Source organism: Stigmatopora argus, chromosome 10 (assembly GCF_051989625.1).
Source record: "Stigmatopora argus isolate UIUO_Sarg chromosome 10, RoL_Sarg_1.0, whole genome shotgun sequence".
Taxonomy (NCBI): domain Eukaryota; kingdom Metazoa; phylum Chordata; class Actinopteri; order Syngnathiformes; family Syngnathidae; genus Stigmatopora; species Stigmatopora argus.
Window position 1 is genome coordinate 12,117,216 of NC_135396.1, and position 17,011 is coordinate 12,134,226.

Here is a 17,011-nt window from a genome sequence, read left to right on the forward strand (position 1 = left end):
TGTCACATTGGAGATCAATCAGTTCCAACTGCAACTCCTGTGGAACCGTTTCCGGGTCTTGTGAGAAAGGACATGACACCAGCTGTCAATTTTTCCAAAATCACAAAACCGACGGCAGAATTGCTCATGCAGGTCATCCGATGATTTCCTGTATTTTTTCACATGCGGGGGCCTCTTTTAACGCAACCAGTGTGACAAAATGAGCAAATGACTTGTCTGATATTTGCTTGAAAAATAAAACCAGCTTGGTTTTGAAGGCGGAAGGTTTGCTTGCATTTCATGCACAAACTGTTTTTTCTCTTGAGCTTCACATTCAGCTCGTTCATGTGTCAGGATGTCCACAGTAAAAGTTAAATGTTCAGAAATGTGTCCAATAACGAACTAATCTCCTGTTTGAGCTCCCATACACATTTACTAGACTAGAGCGCCGTCTACCGGGGAAACTAGGGTACTACATGGAAATGAATGAGGTCATTGATTTTTACCATAATTTGGACAATGTCGCCGGGCCGGATTAGGAAGCCTAAAGGGCCGTATGTGGCCCGCGGGCCGTAGTTTGCCCATGTTGCTGTAGTTACTAGAGCACTGGCCATTTTTCAAATTAATGTATTTTTGGGGCTGTTGTATTACTTAATTATTTTTTGAAAACTCAATTTTTTCATCTCATTTTCTAAACCGCTTTATCCTCACTAGGGCCGCGGGGGTGATGGAGCCTATCCCAGATGACTTCGGGCCAGAGGCGGGGGACATCCTGAATTGGCGGCCAGCCAATCACAGGGCACAAGGAGACAAACAACCATTCACGCTCACACTCATACCTCGGGGCAATTTATAGTGCCAAGGTAAGTTACGACATTTTTTGAGAAAGGAATAACAAGGAACTTTACCCTAATTAGAGGAGGAAAAAAATAGATGTAATAAAAATAATAAATTACCTAAATGTCACCAAGTTGTTTGAAAGCCACTCCCTTATTATTCTACCTCATGCTTAGGGTCATTGTCTTGTTAACATGGTGAAATTGTATACAATAGCTTGATTATAGCTACAAAAACGTTCACAACCTTTACATTGTGGGAACAAACTGGAACTTCAAGATAAATTATGTTTTAACAATGACAAAAGCTAACCGTTTTGTGTTGAAAAAGCAGCAAAAATTGAGCAAGGCTTCTGCGTTATTCCTTTAATTGTGTGTATTTTGCGTGTCATTTTGTTTACTTCCATTCTGTCACTGTTGTTGACACGTCATTGATCATGCATTCTATGAAAGTAAAACAGATCCATTTCACACGTGTCACATGATATGTAGAAATAAATTCTAACATGCCAGGACTGAGAATGACATTTTGACCAACCTTACACACAATGTTCTTTTTCAAATTAGCTTTGCTTCAGAAAATATGAGACCAAAGAAGGAAGAAATTAAAGGGTACATTTAATGCACACGTTTTTTTCCCGATATCAACAGATTAAATTAAAATCAATATCTTCATCTCCAACAGATACAAGAATAACCTACCAAACGTAAACAACAATGACAATGATAACATGTCCAACCCCCCAAAAAAGAAAGCAAACTTCAATATTTCAGGAAAAAGTAAGCAGTCAAGCACCCATTCTTAGCAGCATTTCCTACATCCTCTGCTTGAATCTTTTTAAATGAAAATACTTCCAGCCAGAGAATTTTAGCAGACCAATAAACTGGTTTGTTGACATAGAAACGTGCAGAAGTGTCCAACAATGGTATGCGCCATAACAAGCCTCAAAAGCAACGCGTGCTTTATTGATTAATGAAATAAAATACATTAAAAAAATAGCAACATGATCTTTCGTTAAGCAAACTAACAATGAAATGGTAATCAAGTGCGTTTAAGACATGGCAAATCACAACCATTGCATCACCAAAAGATGTTGCCTCATTCCAGACAAATATATTTACACACACATCACCTTAGAATGAAAAATCTTTTAACCTGTAACCAGTACAAACAGAGGTATTATTGCATCCTGTGGAGTAGTTCTTGGTTGTCAGAGGTTGTATCTGTATGAAAGCGCCAGACAGAAAGCAGATTTTTATTTAATGAAACAGGAAAAAAAAGTATAACATTTGTGAATGATTATCAACATTTACAAATAAAATTGTTTACCTAGTTATTCCTCGATGACCATGCCTTTCATTTCACCATTGTCCCTCATCTGTGAGAGAACAGATTACAAACGGGCATATGATATACAGTAATCCCTCGATTATTGCGTCTTCACTTATCGCAAATTCACTACTTTGCGATTTTTTTTCTGAGAACATTTGAAACTATGGAATTCTAAAATGAACATATTTGACCCTTAAAATGATCAATGTTGTCATTTGAAACTTTAGACCCGGCATCTGTGATGTATATTCTGAATAAAATAAATCATTACATTAGTTTTTTTATTCGCAACTTGCAAGGCGTCCCAACATCTGGTTTATAACTGATTGAAACGATATTGCGTTTTCATCTCCGAATCAAGTATTTGAAGTTGTCACGGCAGATTAAATAAATCTCGCGAGACAAAATGAGAGTGGATTAAATCCATTGAATGGCCTATTTAGAGGATGCATTCCTTAGAAAGTGATGCAAGTCCAACGTAAAGCGGTTAAGTCACCTCATCCAGCTCTTTCTTTGTGTCGTCCTCCATTCTTCTGATGTCATCCATTGAAAGATCAATCCACTTATCAATTAAGCAGAATAGCTGTCTGTGGAAGTGAGTAAAAATACGCCGCTCAGCCTGCAGGAGCGAGAAAATTGCGTCAAAAACCAGAAGACAAAAATGCACAACCATGCACTCAGATGATGAAGCAGCCCACTAAATGATCGTGTGATTTCCAAACCTTATGAATCAAATTCTCTATCTTTTTCTGCAAGCCAAACCACTTGAATTCTACAGTGGCCAGTTTATAAGCACACATATGCGGGCAGTTGGGGTTGTTCTGCACTTCTTTCTGCAAACAAAAAAATAAGATTCTTGACTAGTTCATTCAAATGCTATTTTTCTTTCAATTCATACCTTCCATTCTGGTCCAAGGGGGCCTCTTCCTGTCTTTTCAGACTTAAATTTGGCTGGATCCTGATCTTCTTTGTACTCCTTCACAGAAAAGTCATGTGAGTTTATTCATTAAATTTTATTTCAATGATCTCATGCTCCCAAATAAGCAAATTATTTCTTTTAATTCGACTGAAATGAAACCTGTGCAGCACCAAGTTGGTTTTATTTCTTACCTTCGCAGCTACACAATTTCTGTCAGCAATGTCGATGTTTACAATTTCAACTTTGTCCCATATATCTTGCTCTAGTCCATGTACCTGAAACAAGACCTTTAAACTTAGTCAAATAGGCTAATTGTACACATCATGCAAAGTGTAGAAGAGAGCATATCAAACTAAATCTGTGTCATCAGAACTTTTAAACTTTACAATGTTTCACGTGATTAGGGGAACTCAAACTGAATGTGAATGACATCTTTGCATTGCTTGCTTGGAATTCTTGGATTTAAAATAGCACATGAATATTTGAAATGGAATGTATGAGTTTGAAACTGAATAATGATTGTGACACTCTGGGGATGAGGGTTCGATCCTAGGTGGGTCCTCACTGTGTGGAGTTTGCATGTTCTCCCTGGGCTTGCATGGGTTTTCTCCGGGTACTCTGGTTTCCACCCACATCCAAAAAACATGCATGCTACCCTGTTTGAACACTCCGAATAGTGTGTGAGCATGAATGGTTGTCCCTCTCCTTTTGCCCTGCGATTGGCTGCCCACCAATATAGGGTGTTATAGGGTTTTTCATATCTATAAATTGCTGCATATATTCAACCTTGTTATTGTAATCTGTACTCAACATAGCATAAATGTACTATTTTTAGATAATTTAATCCTTTAAAGGTGTTTTTAAGGACGCAATACACTTTTTTGGTACTTTTGGGGTCCATATTTTGTATTTAAGTTTTGTATTTGTGGGGTCAAAGTAACGACCCAAGAACTTACATTTTCCTGTTCTCCCATGTCCGGTTTGTGCCATGTGACAATTTCAATGCGAAAGCTTTCCTTCATATATGCATTCTAAAATCATTTAAAAAAAAGTTGGTTACAATCCATATACATTCTGAATTTACACAGTTAAAGGGACTGTCCAGTCTGTCTGTCAAATTAAAAAAAATCATGAGTATATGTAATGAATTGAAAGTTTGATGAAATACTAAAGCAAGTTTTGTCCAGAAAACGTACATATACGAGGCATTGTGCAAAAATAAAAAATACAATTGACTAACCAGGAACAGACATAGCCTTATATTGTGTTAAAGGCGTGCCAAAAATCAGGAAAAATTTGCGATGACGCAGAATTCAATGTTAGAACCGCCTAAAAAATCCTGGTAAAATCCAGACAATAAAAAAATTCAGGCTCTAAGATATTAGATATTCAGCACTTACAGGTCTCAAGACCAATCTTTAAACATATTTTATGTATTTAGAAGCAAATCATCAAAATAACCAGACAGTCTCTTTAACCTTAGTTTATTTTGTTTACCGCCAGCATCATCTTTCATCCGTATTATTCCCGAAAGTACAACAAAATCGAAAGAATTACTTACAGTGAGAACTTTGCAGGGTGCCCACAAGTATTGGATAAATTGGAAAAAAAAAGAGACTTGAGGTTAATGCTTAATCAACAACGTCTAGTTCCGATACAATACAACTCAAACTGAAATTTGATCCATGTGAAGTTATTTTTGTAGTTTTAATTTAGTGGTACTCACTGGTTTTGCAGTAGGGATATGCATTCCAGGCCTTTTCATGAACTTCAAGAGCACCCTTTGGAGCAAGTACCCTCACCATTCTTGGGACTTTACTGCAGAAACATTTGGATATTTTAGGTAAAAAATGCAGACAAAAAAAGCGTAGATTCCTATGACCTGAAGCTGGCTTGCTTTGATTTGTAATACACCTGGCTGCTAAAGTATCTTCTAATCAATGATAGATAGAATTGATTTGACAGATGCGCTTTTGGGAGGATTTAAAACAAAAGATTTGGCAAACCAGTGAAAAAAGGACGCATCACCCCATATGTGCGCGCACTCATGCACGGAAAAATGTTTTCTACCATTAAATTATGACATATCCAATATTTTCCGTGGTCTATCTGCCCCAAATCACACCGGCATAATCATGAGACTTAGAGGGGAACTGGTGGTTATTTATCAATTATTGATTATTCATTTGTTTGTTTGTTATAGTTTTTTATGCACTGCGTGGTGAAGCTTTAAATCTCATTAGACTTGTTTAATGGCAATAAAATCATTCAAGTCAATTAAATAAACTCAAGTGTGCATAGTATAGAACAGAGGCAAAATGTATTGACTCCAGTGTAACCCAGTAAGTAGTAGTAGTAGAATAGGAGTAGTTTTTCTATAGATATCCTCAAGTCAAATTACAGTACGTAACAAAGCAAATGTAATGTGTTACTCTCCCACCTCTGATATTTAATGCTTTCGTAAACAGCTAAAATGCCTGTTGCATTTTTAAAAATGACTGACAACAACATGGAATTATATGTATACAATAATCATTTCAAATTTATATATATAACTGATAAAAAAAAGAAAGGCTCAACCTTATTATTTTGGTTTGCTCCAGTTGGCCCAATGAATGTCTCGGTATTGATATGCAACCTAACCTTTTCAGGTGGTAGATCTTGTGGGTATACTGTCCCTTCTCTCCATCTTTGTCATAGGGCTCATTGACCAATACTTCAACACCCTCTCCTCCACCGGTTTCACTCTTGCTGGCTTCCGCTACTGTATACAGCTGCCCTACTTGGTACTGCAAGACAATAGGGTTGAATCAATTTGGATTCCTGAATAATAACACAAACAATGAATTGGCTAGTTACTAGATTTTAATAATAAAGGCAATTTTATTGATAAACACACAATCATTAGATTCTTTTATGAGCCACATTTACTATTTGTTGGATATTTTCTGTTTTGCAGGAAGTAAACAACCATTACTGGGTGAATTAATTCCTTATGATATTGACACTAATAATGTGCTTTTGATTAATGCAGTATCTCAGAAATACCACATGTGATCATTTTTCTTAAGATTTTTCCTTCAAAGTAACACGTTTGTACTCCCTATTAAAACCATGAATGTGGAGGTGAAAATTGTGAATCAAGGGGCTGCTTATACTGTGACCGGACATTTCGTCCACGGACACTTCGTCGCCGGACGCTTCGTCCCCGGACGGTTCGTCGAACGGACGCTTTGTCGCCGGACAATTCGTCGCCGGACACTTCGTCGCCAGACAGTTTGCCTAACCTTAACCACTAACCTTAACCCCTATTAAAGAAGACAAAGGAAATTCACATTCTTTATTAAAGAAAATAAAACAGCAAAAACTCGCTCGACAACACAAACACATTAACATTTGGGCATGTGCGTACTAAATGGGCGTGTCTCTAAACACACTACGCACGAAACGGTTCCTACCTTCCTTTGTTTTAAAAATGGAGCGCTCAACGTAGGAACCGTTTTGTGCGTAGTGTGTTTAGAGACAAGCCCATTTAGTACGCACACGCCCAAATGTTAATGTGTTTGTGTTGTCGAGCGAGTTTTTGCTGTTTTATTTTCTTGAATAAAGAATGTGAATTTCCTTTGTCTTCTTTTTAATAAATTTTTAATAAAATAATTGTATTTATTGCCTTTTATTTTAAAAATGGAGCGCTCAATGTAGGGACCGTTTAACGTAGGAACCATTTCGTGTGTAGTGTTTAGAGACGAGCCCATTTAGTACGCACACGCCCAAATGTTAATGTGTTTATGTTGTCGAGCGAGTTTTTGCTGTTTTATTTTCTTTAATAAAGAATGTGAATTTCCTTTGTCTTCTTTAATAGTGGTTAAGGTTAGTGGTTGAGGTTAGGCAAACTGTCTGGCGACGAAGTGTCCGGCGACGAATTGTCCGTCGACGAAGCGTCCGTTCGACGAAGCGTCCGGCGACGAAGTGTCTGTCGACGAAATGTTCTGGTACCGCTTATACGCGACAAATTGTAAAATTCAACGATTTTAAGGCAATTTTAAGGGTGCGGCTTATACGCGAGTAAATACGGTATGTACATTATGAAATCTTGCACAACCAAAGTCTGCTTGGATAGGCTCCTGCAACCATTGTGAGGATGCACGGTACGGATGACCAATGAATGAATAAGTACTCCAATTTTTTTCTCCGCAGAACCTGTACTATCAACTCTTGATCTATCAGAAGCAACACATGGAAAAGGACAAATTACTCTGCGACTGACAATTTAGGTTGAGATCTACACAACTATGGTGAGGGAACAGACAAAACTCACGCTTTACTACTATACATCATCTTTCTTTAATCCGTGGCTCATTTTAAGTGGTAAGTTGATGAGCTATCATCGTTAACTGAGAAACATCATTTAAATGAAGAGGAGTGGTTCACATAAAGTGGAGTACAAACTATGGAATGTCACGAGCCAGGTCAAACCAGAATGCTTCTTTTCTCTGCCTACAGCGTAATCCAAGTCTTTGTGAAATTTCATGTCAGTTAACACTCAATTGCTTTAAGCAAACAAGTTGAACTTGTTCATGTTGAAGTGAATATTTTGGGCCCTAACTTTTTCCTCTTTCGTCATTTAAAACACAGGCAGTACTGAACCCGTGAAATAATGCTGTAAAAATGATTTGAACCCAGGTCTCTTAATACATCAAATTCAACAGTAGCGACTTTTCACGGAAGGCGGGTGTCTTTTTAGCTGCAAGATAAGAAATATTTGAGGAAATGTTTACTTTGGTTTACTGCGTTGCATTTATTAGTAATGATCAATTGCAAAAAAATAATAACAGTACGGTCATCACAAATGACTACATGGCTACAAGGTGTACATTTCGAAAACAAAGCAGAGACAAAGACCATTGTTCTGACATTAAATTTTTTAAATAGCGCTAAAAATTTGGGATATCCCCCCAATCCAATCACGTGATTGTAAATCTGACCAGATCATATAATTTTCAGATAATCAGATTAAGGTTTTTAAAAAAAAAGAACTTATTTATTTTTACTTTTAAGAATAAACTCATTGATTGGCTGCCTTTGATAGCGAGAGACATCCAATTTGTTTTGACTAGGGGGGCTTTCAGCAATCGTTTAGCCACTGCTGGCCCCCCTAGTCAAATTGGATTGGACAATTATAATTGTTAATGGCACTGAAACATGGCCACTCCTACCCAGTTGAAATTGATTTGATGAAAATCGCAAATAGGTTTGGCTCGAACTGTCACACATGAACAAAAGGCCCTTAAGATTTTTAGTCCTGGGAAAATAAATATCTCTGGCGACATCGAATACGCAATGATTAGAAATGACTGGAACATGAAACTTTTTAGTCCTGAGCAAAGGAATACGAAACAAAGTCTTTACCTCCTCCACTGAAACAGGCAGGACGATTCGGCTAGAAGAGAAACACAAACATCAGGCATTAGAAAACTGAAAGATTTTTACAGAAAGTCTAGTCTCTGCAAATGCTAATAGTTGTGGTAGGATATGAGAATTTTTTGTCTAATCCAAACTCAGCCTGATATGCTCTAAAAATCAATCTTTTCCGCACGGAACCTTCACGATCAATAGTACTGGCCTCGCATAACAAATACAAAATAACACTTTCTAACACACTTTCTAATTACCATCACCGATGATATAAAAAAAATGGTAGGTTAATTTCCATTGGGATAAGGGTGGCCCCATTTTTTTATTTTTTTATAAAGGAAATAAAAAATATTTGAATGAAATCAGGCCAGGTCTGTAAGGGGTGGTTAGCGACAGGTCGGTCCTCACTCTGTGGAGTTTGCATTTTCTCTCTGGACTTGCGTGGGTTTTCTCCGGGTACTCCGCTTTCCTCCCACATCCCAAAAACATGCTGGTTGAACACTCTAAATTGCCCCTGTATGATTATACATCTTGCTTGTGCCCTGCGATTGGCTGGCCACCGATTTAGGGTGTCCCCTCCATGATGCCCATAGGTTAGCTGTGATATGCTCCAGCACCCCCTGCGACCCTGGTGAGGCTAAGCGGTTCCGCAAATGAATAAATGAAATCAATTATTTTTTTAAAACATTTCAAAGCCCTAATGAATACTATCATGCGACGCTACAAAATGGCAAAACCCAAACAGATGAAAGTGCTCTTAACTGATCCTTCTTTAAACTTTGAAATTAGGGATAAAATCAGACTGCTGTAGACAGCCGAGTAGTGACACACTATCAAACGAGTTTCTCAGGAAACTCAAGAAGAGCGACAGGGAAAGAAAAAAATGAATCAATACTGTTAAAACAGGTAAATGCTTTGGGTGTTAACAATGTTCAGTATACTATGTGCGTTAGTAGTGTCCACTCCTTGAAAAAAATTGCTGAATAATTCACACATTAGTTGTGTGCCTAAAAAAATGATCTCAAGAAAAACACAATTTGATAGCAAATGTCTTTTTAGACTATGGCTTATGTTTCTAAGTGTAATATTTGAACACGCCAGCTCCTTTCATTGTACTTTGTACAGCGATCATGTGATGCTAACTACTTATTTTTTTAGCCATGATATCACTTAGAAATGATAGAACTAAACAACAAATTATGCTACCAACTATAACAGCTTAATATACAACAAAAACAATCAAGCATCCCAAAATTTCATCGCAATTTTACAACTACTTTTCATAAGTATGCATGTATGAGCGGTGATTGGTGGCCACCATCTTTAGTTCAATATTGAGTTTGAGTTTGATTTATTCGATAAAGGACAGCACATATTAATGCACATATATATATGTTAATATGTAATATTGTAGCCATGGGCTGATTTCCATATTTTGTCCCTTGTGTAGGTACATACTAGATAAATACACACGTCGCACAATTTTAGACCGCGTCTTGATCGCAATTTTGTTCGTCTAACAGCCAAGATTTAAGTTGATTGGCGAAGAGTTTTGGAGACGGAAGTTCATGTATGCTAATTGCTATTGAGTTCCAGGTATGTGCGGTGCGGACAGAGGAGGTGTTTTGGCTGAAAGCACTCTTTTTGAAGGGAACTACACAGTCACCTCTAGAGCCAGCCCTTGTTGATGTGTTGGAATTTTTTGGTACAAAATCTGGCAGTGGAGGAGGGGCTTTGTGTTGGAAGATTTTGTAAACTAAGGTGGCATCTGCATTTTTAACAGTATTGTTCCAGTTCAGGCATTTGTGTTTATTTTTGAGAGTATTTACAGTTTTTCCATTTCAAAACAACTTTGGTCTGTTACACATTTAGAAAAATGTGTCATATTTTAATGTTAACAAAAATCCTGAATTGGTGGCAAGCAAAACGGAGGGCACAAGGAGACAGACAACCATTGGGATGCCCAATTATACCACAACCAAGTCGGAATCGATCCCACGCTTGCCCACAGGTCAAGTCAGGTGAGTGACCCCTTACAGGTGGCCCACTCTCAATGTTTCAAAACCTATTTTATATGCAAGTTTTCCAACAATTTTGCACAGGCTGGAAGCCTGTCAAGTTACCACTCCCGTTACTGTTATTGTTCTTGTGGATATTTACGGAAAATTCCTACTTATCTGTCATTTGTCAACAGATTGTCTAGAAACCTGGTAGTTAGGTAACATAGACCAGTATCTATCAATCCTCAGAGCCCGATTTTTTAAAATGTAATTTTGTATCAGGACTGATTAATTAATTATGGACATACTTTTGCTGTAGGTTAAGAGTTATCTCATTGTCAGAGCCCTGAGCCTGCTTGGTTTCCTACTTATTTCATTCAAATGGCAAATTCCTAGTCAGACATCTTTACGAATTCTGATTTCATTGAATTTAGCTTGATTATTAATAGAGTTTGAGTTTCGGTCACACTGAATACTGATGAAACATAAGAAAAAACTAATTCTACAGCCGGCCGGCCCGGTGGAGCGAGTGGTTAGCGCGTCGGCCTCACAGCTTTGGGGTCCTGGGTTCAAATCCAGATCACCTCCACCTGTGTGGAGTTTGTATGTTCACACCGGGCCTGCGTGGATTTCCTCCGGGTACTCCGGTTTCCTCCCACATTCCAAAAACATGAATGATAGGCTGGTTGGACACTCTAAATTGCCCTTAGGTATTGATGTGAGTGTGCACCGATTCAGGGCGTCCCCCTCCCCAGTCAGCTGGGATAGGCTCCAGCACCCCCATGACCCTAATGAGGATAAAGCGTTTCAGAAAATGAGATAATTCTACAGCTTTGGTATCAATGTACGGGGGTTTTAAAGCCATTCCCTTATTTTTTTATGTTTGGGAACTCTTTGAATTTGAAATTGTGTTCTCGTACTTAAAATTGGGGACTTAAATAGTAAACCATTCTTACAGTTTAATTGGATCACAGTGTCATCTGTCAGGACAGGAAACACATTGCTGACTTGCGCGCAGTTTATTTATTATTTATTTATTTATTTAATGTTCGTTGGTTTAAGCTCATTTGTCCCTTAATGACATCCAATAATATACAAGAAAGTAGATTAAGTTAACGCTCTGACTCAATCAGGAAACGGTACTTTTTTTATTTTAAAGCACGGGATACCAAAGCTTGACTAAATTAATAATTTACATGGCTTTTGGCTACATGGTAGTATTGGGGAATGGAAATGACTTACTATTCTTTAAACGACATGGTGACGCGTGGCCGGTGTCCGAACGAGAAGATGCAATCTGCAAAGTCACGAGCGGCTTCTTGCAAAGTGTTCAAATAATCAAGTATTTCCTGACAAGGCTCGCTTTCTTCCAGGATCAAGAAGCACAACGTGAATGGAGGGGCGGAGACTTCCATCTAGTTTCAGGTAAGTAACTTTGACGCTGTGCTACGCACACGTGCCGGAAGTGTGCAAAAAATAAAACGTGACGCAAATGTACTCATTGTGTCTTCAAGGAGTGTCAAACGATACTTAACATTTACTGCAATTTCTTCCCTTCAAATTACACACTTTATTAAAATGTTGTTTTATTTTTTCCATCATTTACATGATTTTAAAGGACACTATAGACTACATGTGTCAAAGTGGCGGCCCGGGGGCCAAATCTGGCCCGCTGCATCATTTTGTGCGGCCCGAGAAAGGAAATCATGAGTGCCGACTTTCTGTTTTAGGATCAAATTCAAATGATTATAGATGTACATTGCATCTCCTGATTTTCCCCTTTTTAAAATCAATCATTGCAATTTTTTAATCCAATTTTTTTTCTTTTGTGTTTTTAGTTTAAATATACAAATATTTTCCGTTTTCCACTTTAAAAAGATATTTTGTTTCAATTTGAAATAAAAAAAAACATGATTAAAAGACATTTTCCAATACTAAGAAAAAAAAGCTCAATAAACATTCCTTTGGATCTATATAAACGGATTATCTTGGGCTTTTGATCCAGTTTTAATCCAATTTTAAAAAATAAAGAACAATCTAGATATTAGATCTAAAATGGTCCGGCCCACATAAAATGCTGTTGACGTTAATGCGGCCCGCGAACCAACCCAAGTTTGACACCCTTGCCATAGATTGTGATAGAACAAAAACAAATATACAATATAAGAATAAAAAAACAACAACTTAAAAACAATCAAAGAAAATAGGTTTGTACAAATGTTGTCTGGGGTGAAAAAACAAAAATTCAAAAGCTAATATATATATATATATATATATATATATATATATATATATATATATATATATATGGAATATAATCTGCTGTCCTAAAAGGCCAAAATAAGTATATTTTGTACATGTATACTTAACTAAATAATTCAAAATTGTTTGTCAGATTTCTTTCATTGCTTTTTCCCTGGTTGCGCTGTTTCCAGATGTGTTTTCATATTTAACCAATCCAGTGGCGGTCCGTGCATGTTCTCAATCTAACCCTAAAAAACAATTTAATGGCTTCAAAACCTCTACTGCAGCTACATAAAAAATAATCAATAAATCTGCACAAAAATGGGGTAAAATCCTTTTTCCTATCAGCATTTCATGATTAAATACAAATACTGGAGCTTTTCAGACATTACAACCAGGCTGGGGGGTGATTTTCCCGGGAAAAGACAGTAATGAACGTCAATGGCGTACGGGCAAACATTGCCCGAAAATGGGGTAAAATCCAGCCGAAAACAGCATTTATTGATTAAATACAAATACTGGAGCTTTTTAGACATCAGAACCGGGCCCGGAGTATCATTTCCACGGTAAAAAGACTGCGATGAACGTCGATACGTCCATATACGTCCATACGTGAAACGGCCAAAAAATGCACTGCCACTGTTTAAATGTCTAGAACAGGGGTCTCGAACTCAATTTACCTGGGGGCCGCTAGAGGCCGAGTCTGGGTGAGACTGGGCCGCATCAGGATTTCCACAAGAAAAGCACTGATAAAACATTCAGTTCTATGCTGAGAGCAGCGGAGGAGTGTGCGCGCCGAGCGGAGTGATCGGCCTCACGGCTTCTCCTCCGCCCAGCTGATTGGAGGAATGAATGAGTGAGTGAGCGAGGCACTGGACAGCCCGGCCGATGTCCCGCCCTCCATAGCCGTATACCTCACCGTGATTGGTTCATTCAGCTCCGAACCAAAGTTCCCTCTAATTTTTTGTTGGTCTGAGCAGAAAGACAACCTCCCTGAGCGAACTGAGTACCAGTGTGAGCGACATCATCGGTACTCGGATGATTCGCCTAAAGATGTTTCGCCGACGGACGTTTGACAGACGGGCAGGTCGCCGAATGGACGTTCCACCGAACGTTCATTCGGCCGAACGGAGGTTTCGCCGAAACGGGATTCGAACGCTCGCCCCGCCGGATCGTGTGTGTACAAGTTTTTCAACCTCGGCCCGCGGGCCATATACAGCCCGTTAGGATTTTTAATCCGGCCCGCCGCCGGTGTTGTCCAAATGATAGTAAAAATCAATGTTCGTCTACCATCAATGGCAGCCCGGGAATAAGCACTCTTGGGCGGGCATGGCAGTCCGGGAATAAGCACTCTTGGGCAGGCAGATGTAGCAGAACCGAGCCGTAAAATGACAGCAATCCGGTCAAATCCATCCTAAAACAGCATTTAATGATTAAATACAAATACTGGATGATATCGCGATGGAGGCAAAAAAACGTCTATAGACGTCCATTCGCCAAATGGCTCAAAATGCTCTCAAATTCGGTCAAATCCAGCTGAAAACAGCGTTTAATGATTAAATACAAATACTAGTATTTGTATTTAATCATTAAACTAACAAATACTAGTACGACCTGTCCGTCTGTCAAACGTCCGTCGGCGAAACGTCTTTAGGCGAATCATCCGGTCACGACATCATCATTGCTCGCTATCGGCACACCAGTATCACACCTGCCACAAGCAGGTGCATGTCAATGTTCCCTCTAATTTTTCATGTAAAACATGCTGTAAAACAAGAAAAACATGAGTGGACAGAGCTACTGCCACTGGCTGCCACTTAAACGGCGCCATCATGGGGAAAGGGGTAAAAAAAAAAAAAAAAAAAAAAAAAAAAAAAAAAAAAAAAAAAAAAAAAAAAAAAAAAAATTCCATCTTTCATATTAAGACGGGGGCCGCAAATTATCGTCCCGCGGGCCGCAGTTGGCCCGCGGGCCGCAAGTTTGAGACCCCTGGTCTAGAAGTAAAAAAAACAAACACTAAAGTGCATGTTATCACAATGTTCATAATGTGCAATACTGTATTTTAAAGGATTAAAGCCCAACCAAAAAATATTTACAGCTCCCCCCACTAACTAATGCACGTTATAATGAAAACAATGTTTTTTTAAGTATGAATGCCCAATCAACACGTATTTACAGCCCCGCCCCCGCCCCACCCACTGACTAATGCATGTTATTATGAAAACAATGTATTTTTTTAAGTATTAAAGTCCAACCAAAAAGCATTTTTACAACCCCCCACACGCTGACTAACGCACGTTATTATGAAAACAATTTATATTTTGTGTGTGTCTATTTTTAATAGGCGTGGCCAAGGTTAGAGTTCAAATAGCTGACGTCAAACCCAAAATGGCTGGCTAGCCAGGAGGCAGCACGGGCGTGCACTGCAGAGCAGCTCAAAAGTGACGATTTGCCGAAGAAAGCCTGACAAACTTCTCACAGGACGATGCAGCACATTCGGTACGTTCTCATTTGGGGATTTCGAAGCCCCAGTTCTCGTCTTAAGAGTGATAAGAGCATGATTCGTTGACGTGATGTAGCCCCATGTGTGTGCAGACAGCAAAATGTTTGCAAACAAATTGGCCACATTGCGTTACCGATCGCTCTTTGTTTAAAAAGAAATCATTCCATTGTGTGTTTCAGTCCCTCAACGAGCACAGACTGCTGGGAAACATCAAGAATGTGGCCAAAACGACCAGAAAGGGGCATCTTGTCGACGCCATAACAAAGTGAGTCATTTTTAAATACTAGTTCCGATTTTCTCTATCCGTGTAATATTTAAACGTCAGCGTTCAGTATTCAAGGCTTGGCGCAATTGGATCGTTTTTCATCACGATACATTCAACTTTTGAATGAAAACACTAATTAGTTTGGTGTTTTTTTAATAGCAAAAACCTGTGGATAAGTCACCCACACAAATGCCATTAGTGGACGTGTAAGGAATAAACAGTAATCCCTCGATTATCGCGGTTAATGTAGACCAGACATGGCTGCGATACATAAACTGTAAAGTAGGGTCATCCCTATTGAATTTAATTTGAAAAAAATACTATAGTGGCAAGCATAGGAGTAGCTTCCGCTTGTGAGTTTCACATCTTTCTGAACTTACAAATAATAATCGAACATAGGCTTTGTCATCATTGACTTGACAAAAGCCTAATTGTCATCATACCCAGATAACTGCGTATGACAATTGGTAATTGGTACAAAAAAATCTGCCATGTAGTGGAACTCTGCACTCAGTAGATTATATACTTTTACCCTGTTAACTTTCTTAAAGACCTCAGGACCGTTTCATTTTTAGTTTTAAATGTGGTTTAGACAAAACCTAAGTGAGACATTTATTCAACAATAGTGCAGGTGTCATTTTTGACTCTAAACATTTTTTCCTTGGCATAAGAAGAGAAAAACAGAAGCTTTTTGGATATGAAATAATTGACTGAACCTCAAGGCAGAAGTAGGATTTATTTTATTAATTATTGTCATGTATTTTTTACCTTGTGGGCCCCTGTCCAGTGTTTTCTATATTTCACACATCAAGATCCTGATTGTTTGTGGAGGAAAACATGAAAAATAGACTGGATAGGGGCCTTTAAAGACTCGGATCATTTTTGTCTCTGTAGCAGACCATCAGGAGTGGCTAATATTGCCTTTTGCAGTGTCTGAATAATGGGTGCCCTTTTGATGTTTTTTTTAGTTAAATTTGACTTAATTAGGCCCTAGTCTGTATTTCTTTTTTATGTAACTTAATCTATTGTGCCTTGACCCCTTTTTGTTTTCCAGAGTTCCTGCCTATGTACCGATAGGCTGATGCACCCCCCTCATTTCTCATGTTATGTGAGAACAAATCTGAGTTTTTTCAAAATAAAAGGTAAGACCTTGCAAATGTTTTTTACTTAACTTTGTGTATTGACCCCCTTTTTTTGTTTTCCAGAATTCCACCCAAGGGGGACAAGGTTTCTTCCCTATGTACAGATAGGCTGATGCACCCCCTCATTTTTCGGTGCTGGGTGTTACGCGAGAACCTATCTCCAAAGTTTTTCAAAATAAAAGGTAAGACCTTGCAAATGTTTTTTACTTAACTTTGTGTATTGACCCCTTTTTTTCCCCAGATTTCCACCTGGTGCCAAGGGGAGTTTCTTCGTCCATTTGAAAATGGATGAAGGCAAAACTGATTTTTAAAAATGCTGGAGGGCCTGTGTGAACCTATCTCCAAAGTTTTTCAAAATAAAAGTTTTTAAATGTA

The 17,011-nt window shown here is 38.4% G+C and overlaps 1 protein-coding gene and 1 long non-coding RNA gene across 3 annotated transcripts; one reads left to right on the forward strand and one right to left on the reverse strand.

The window, feature by feature from the left end:
* Nucleotides 1-1,166: 1,166 nt before the first annotated feature.
* On the reverse strand, nt 1,167-11,921 carry LOC144083800 (phosphatidylinositol transfer protein alpha isoform-like). The gene is made up of 12 exons (XM_077611889.1): nt 11,725-11,921; nt 8,477-8,507; nt 5,711-5,856; nt 4,794-4,885; nt 4,629-4,636; nt 4,024-4,098; nt 3,259-3,342; nt 3,047-3,124; nt 2,871-2,981; nt 2,645-2,767; nt 2,146-2,194; nt 1,167-2,039 (listed from the first exon to the last, which is right to left on the reverse strand). The coding sequence occupies exons 1-11, from the start codon at nt 11,895-11,897 to the stop codon at nt 2,150-2,152; spliced, it is 966 nt and encodes a 321-aa protein (XP_077468015.1). The 5' UTR covers nt 11,898-11,921; the 3' UTR covers nt 1,167-2,039; nt 2,146-2,149.
* On the forward strand, nt 11,893-17,011 carry LOC144083801 (uncharacterized). Of its 2 annotated transcripts, XR_013303633.1 has the most exons (6): nt 11,893-11,907; nt 15,071-15,225; nt 15,409-15,494; nt 16,549-16,636; nt 16,700-16,818; nt 16,878-17,011. It is a non-coding gene; the product is annotated as an uncharacterized LOC144083801 (long non-coding RNA). The 2 variants fall into 2 exon arrangements; XR_013303634.1 differs by lacking the exon at nt 16,549-16,636.

What these genes read in the sequence shown, in the direction of transcription:
- LOC144083800 (XM_077611889.1), bottom strand. Translation starts at nt 11,897, where the DNA reads ATGGAAGTCTCCGCCCCTCCATTCACGTTGTGCTTCTTGATCCTGGAA. An exon ending in ACCATGTCGTTTAAAGAATA is followed by an intron (nt 8,508 to 11,724) that starts GTAAGTCATTTC and finishes TTTCTCTTCTAG; the next exon opens with CCGAATCGTCCTGCCTGTTT. An exon ending in AAGATCTACCACCTGAAAAG is followed by an intron (nt 4,886 to 5,710) that starts GTTAGGTTGCAT and finishes ATGTTTCTGCAG; the next exon opens with TAAAGTCCCAAGAATGGTGA.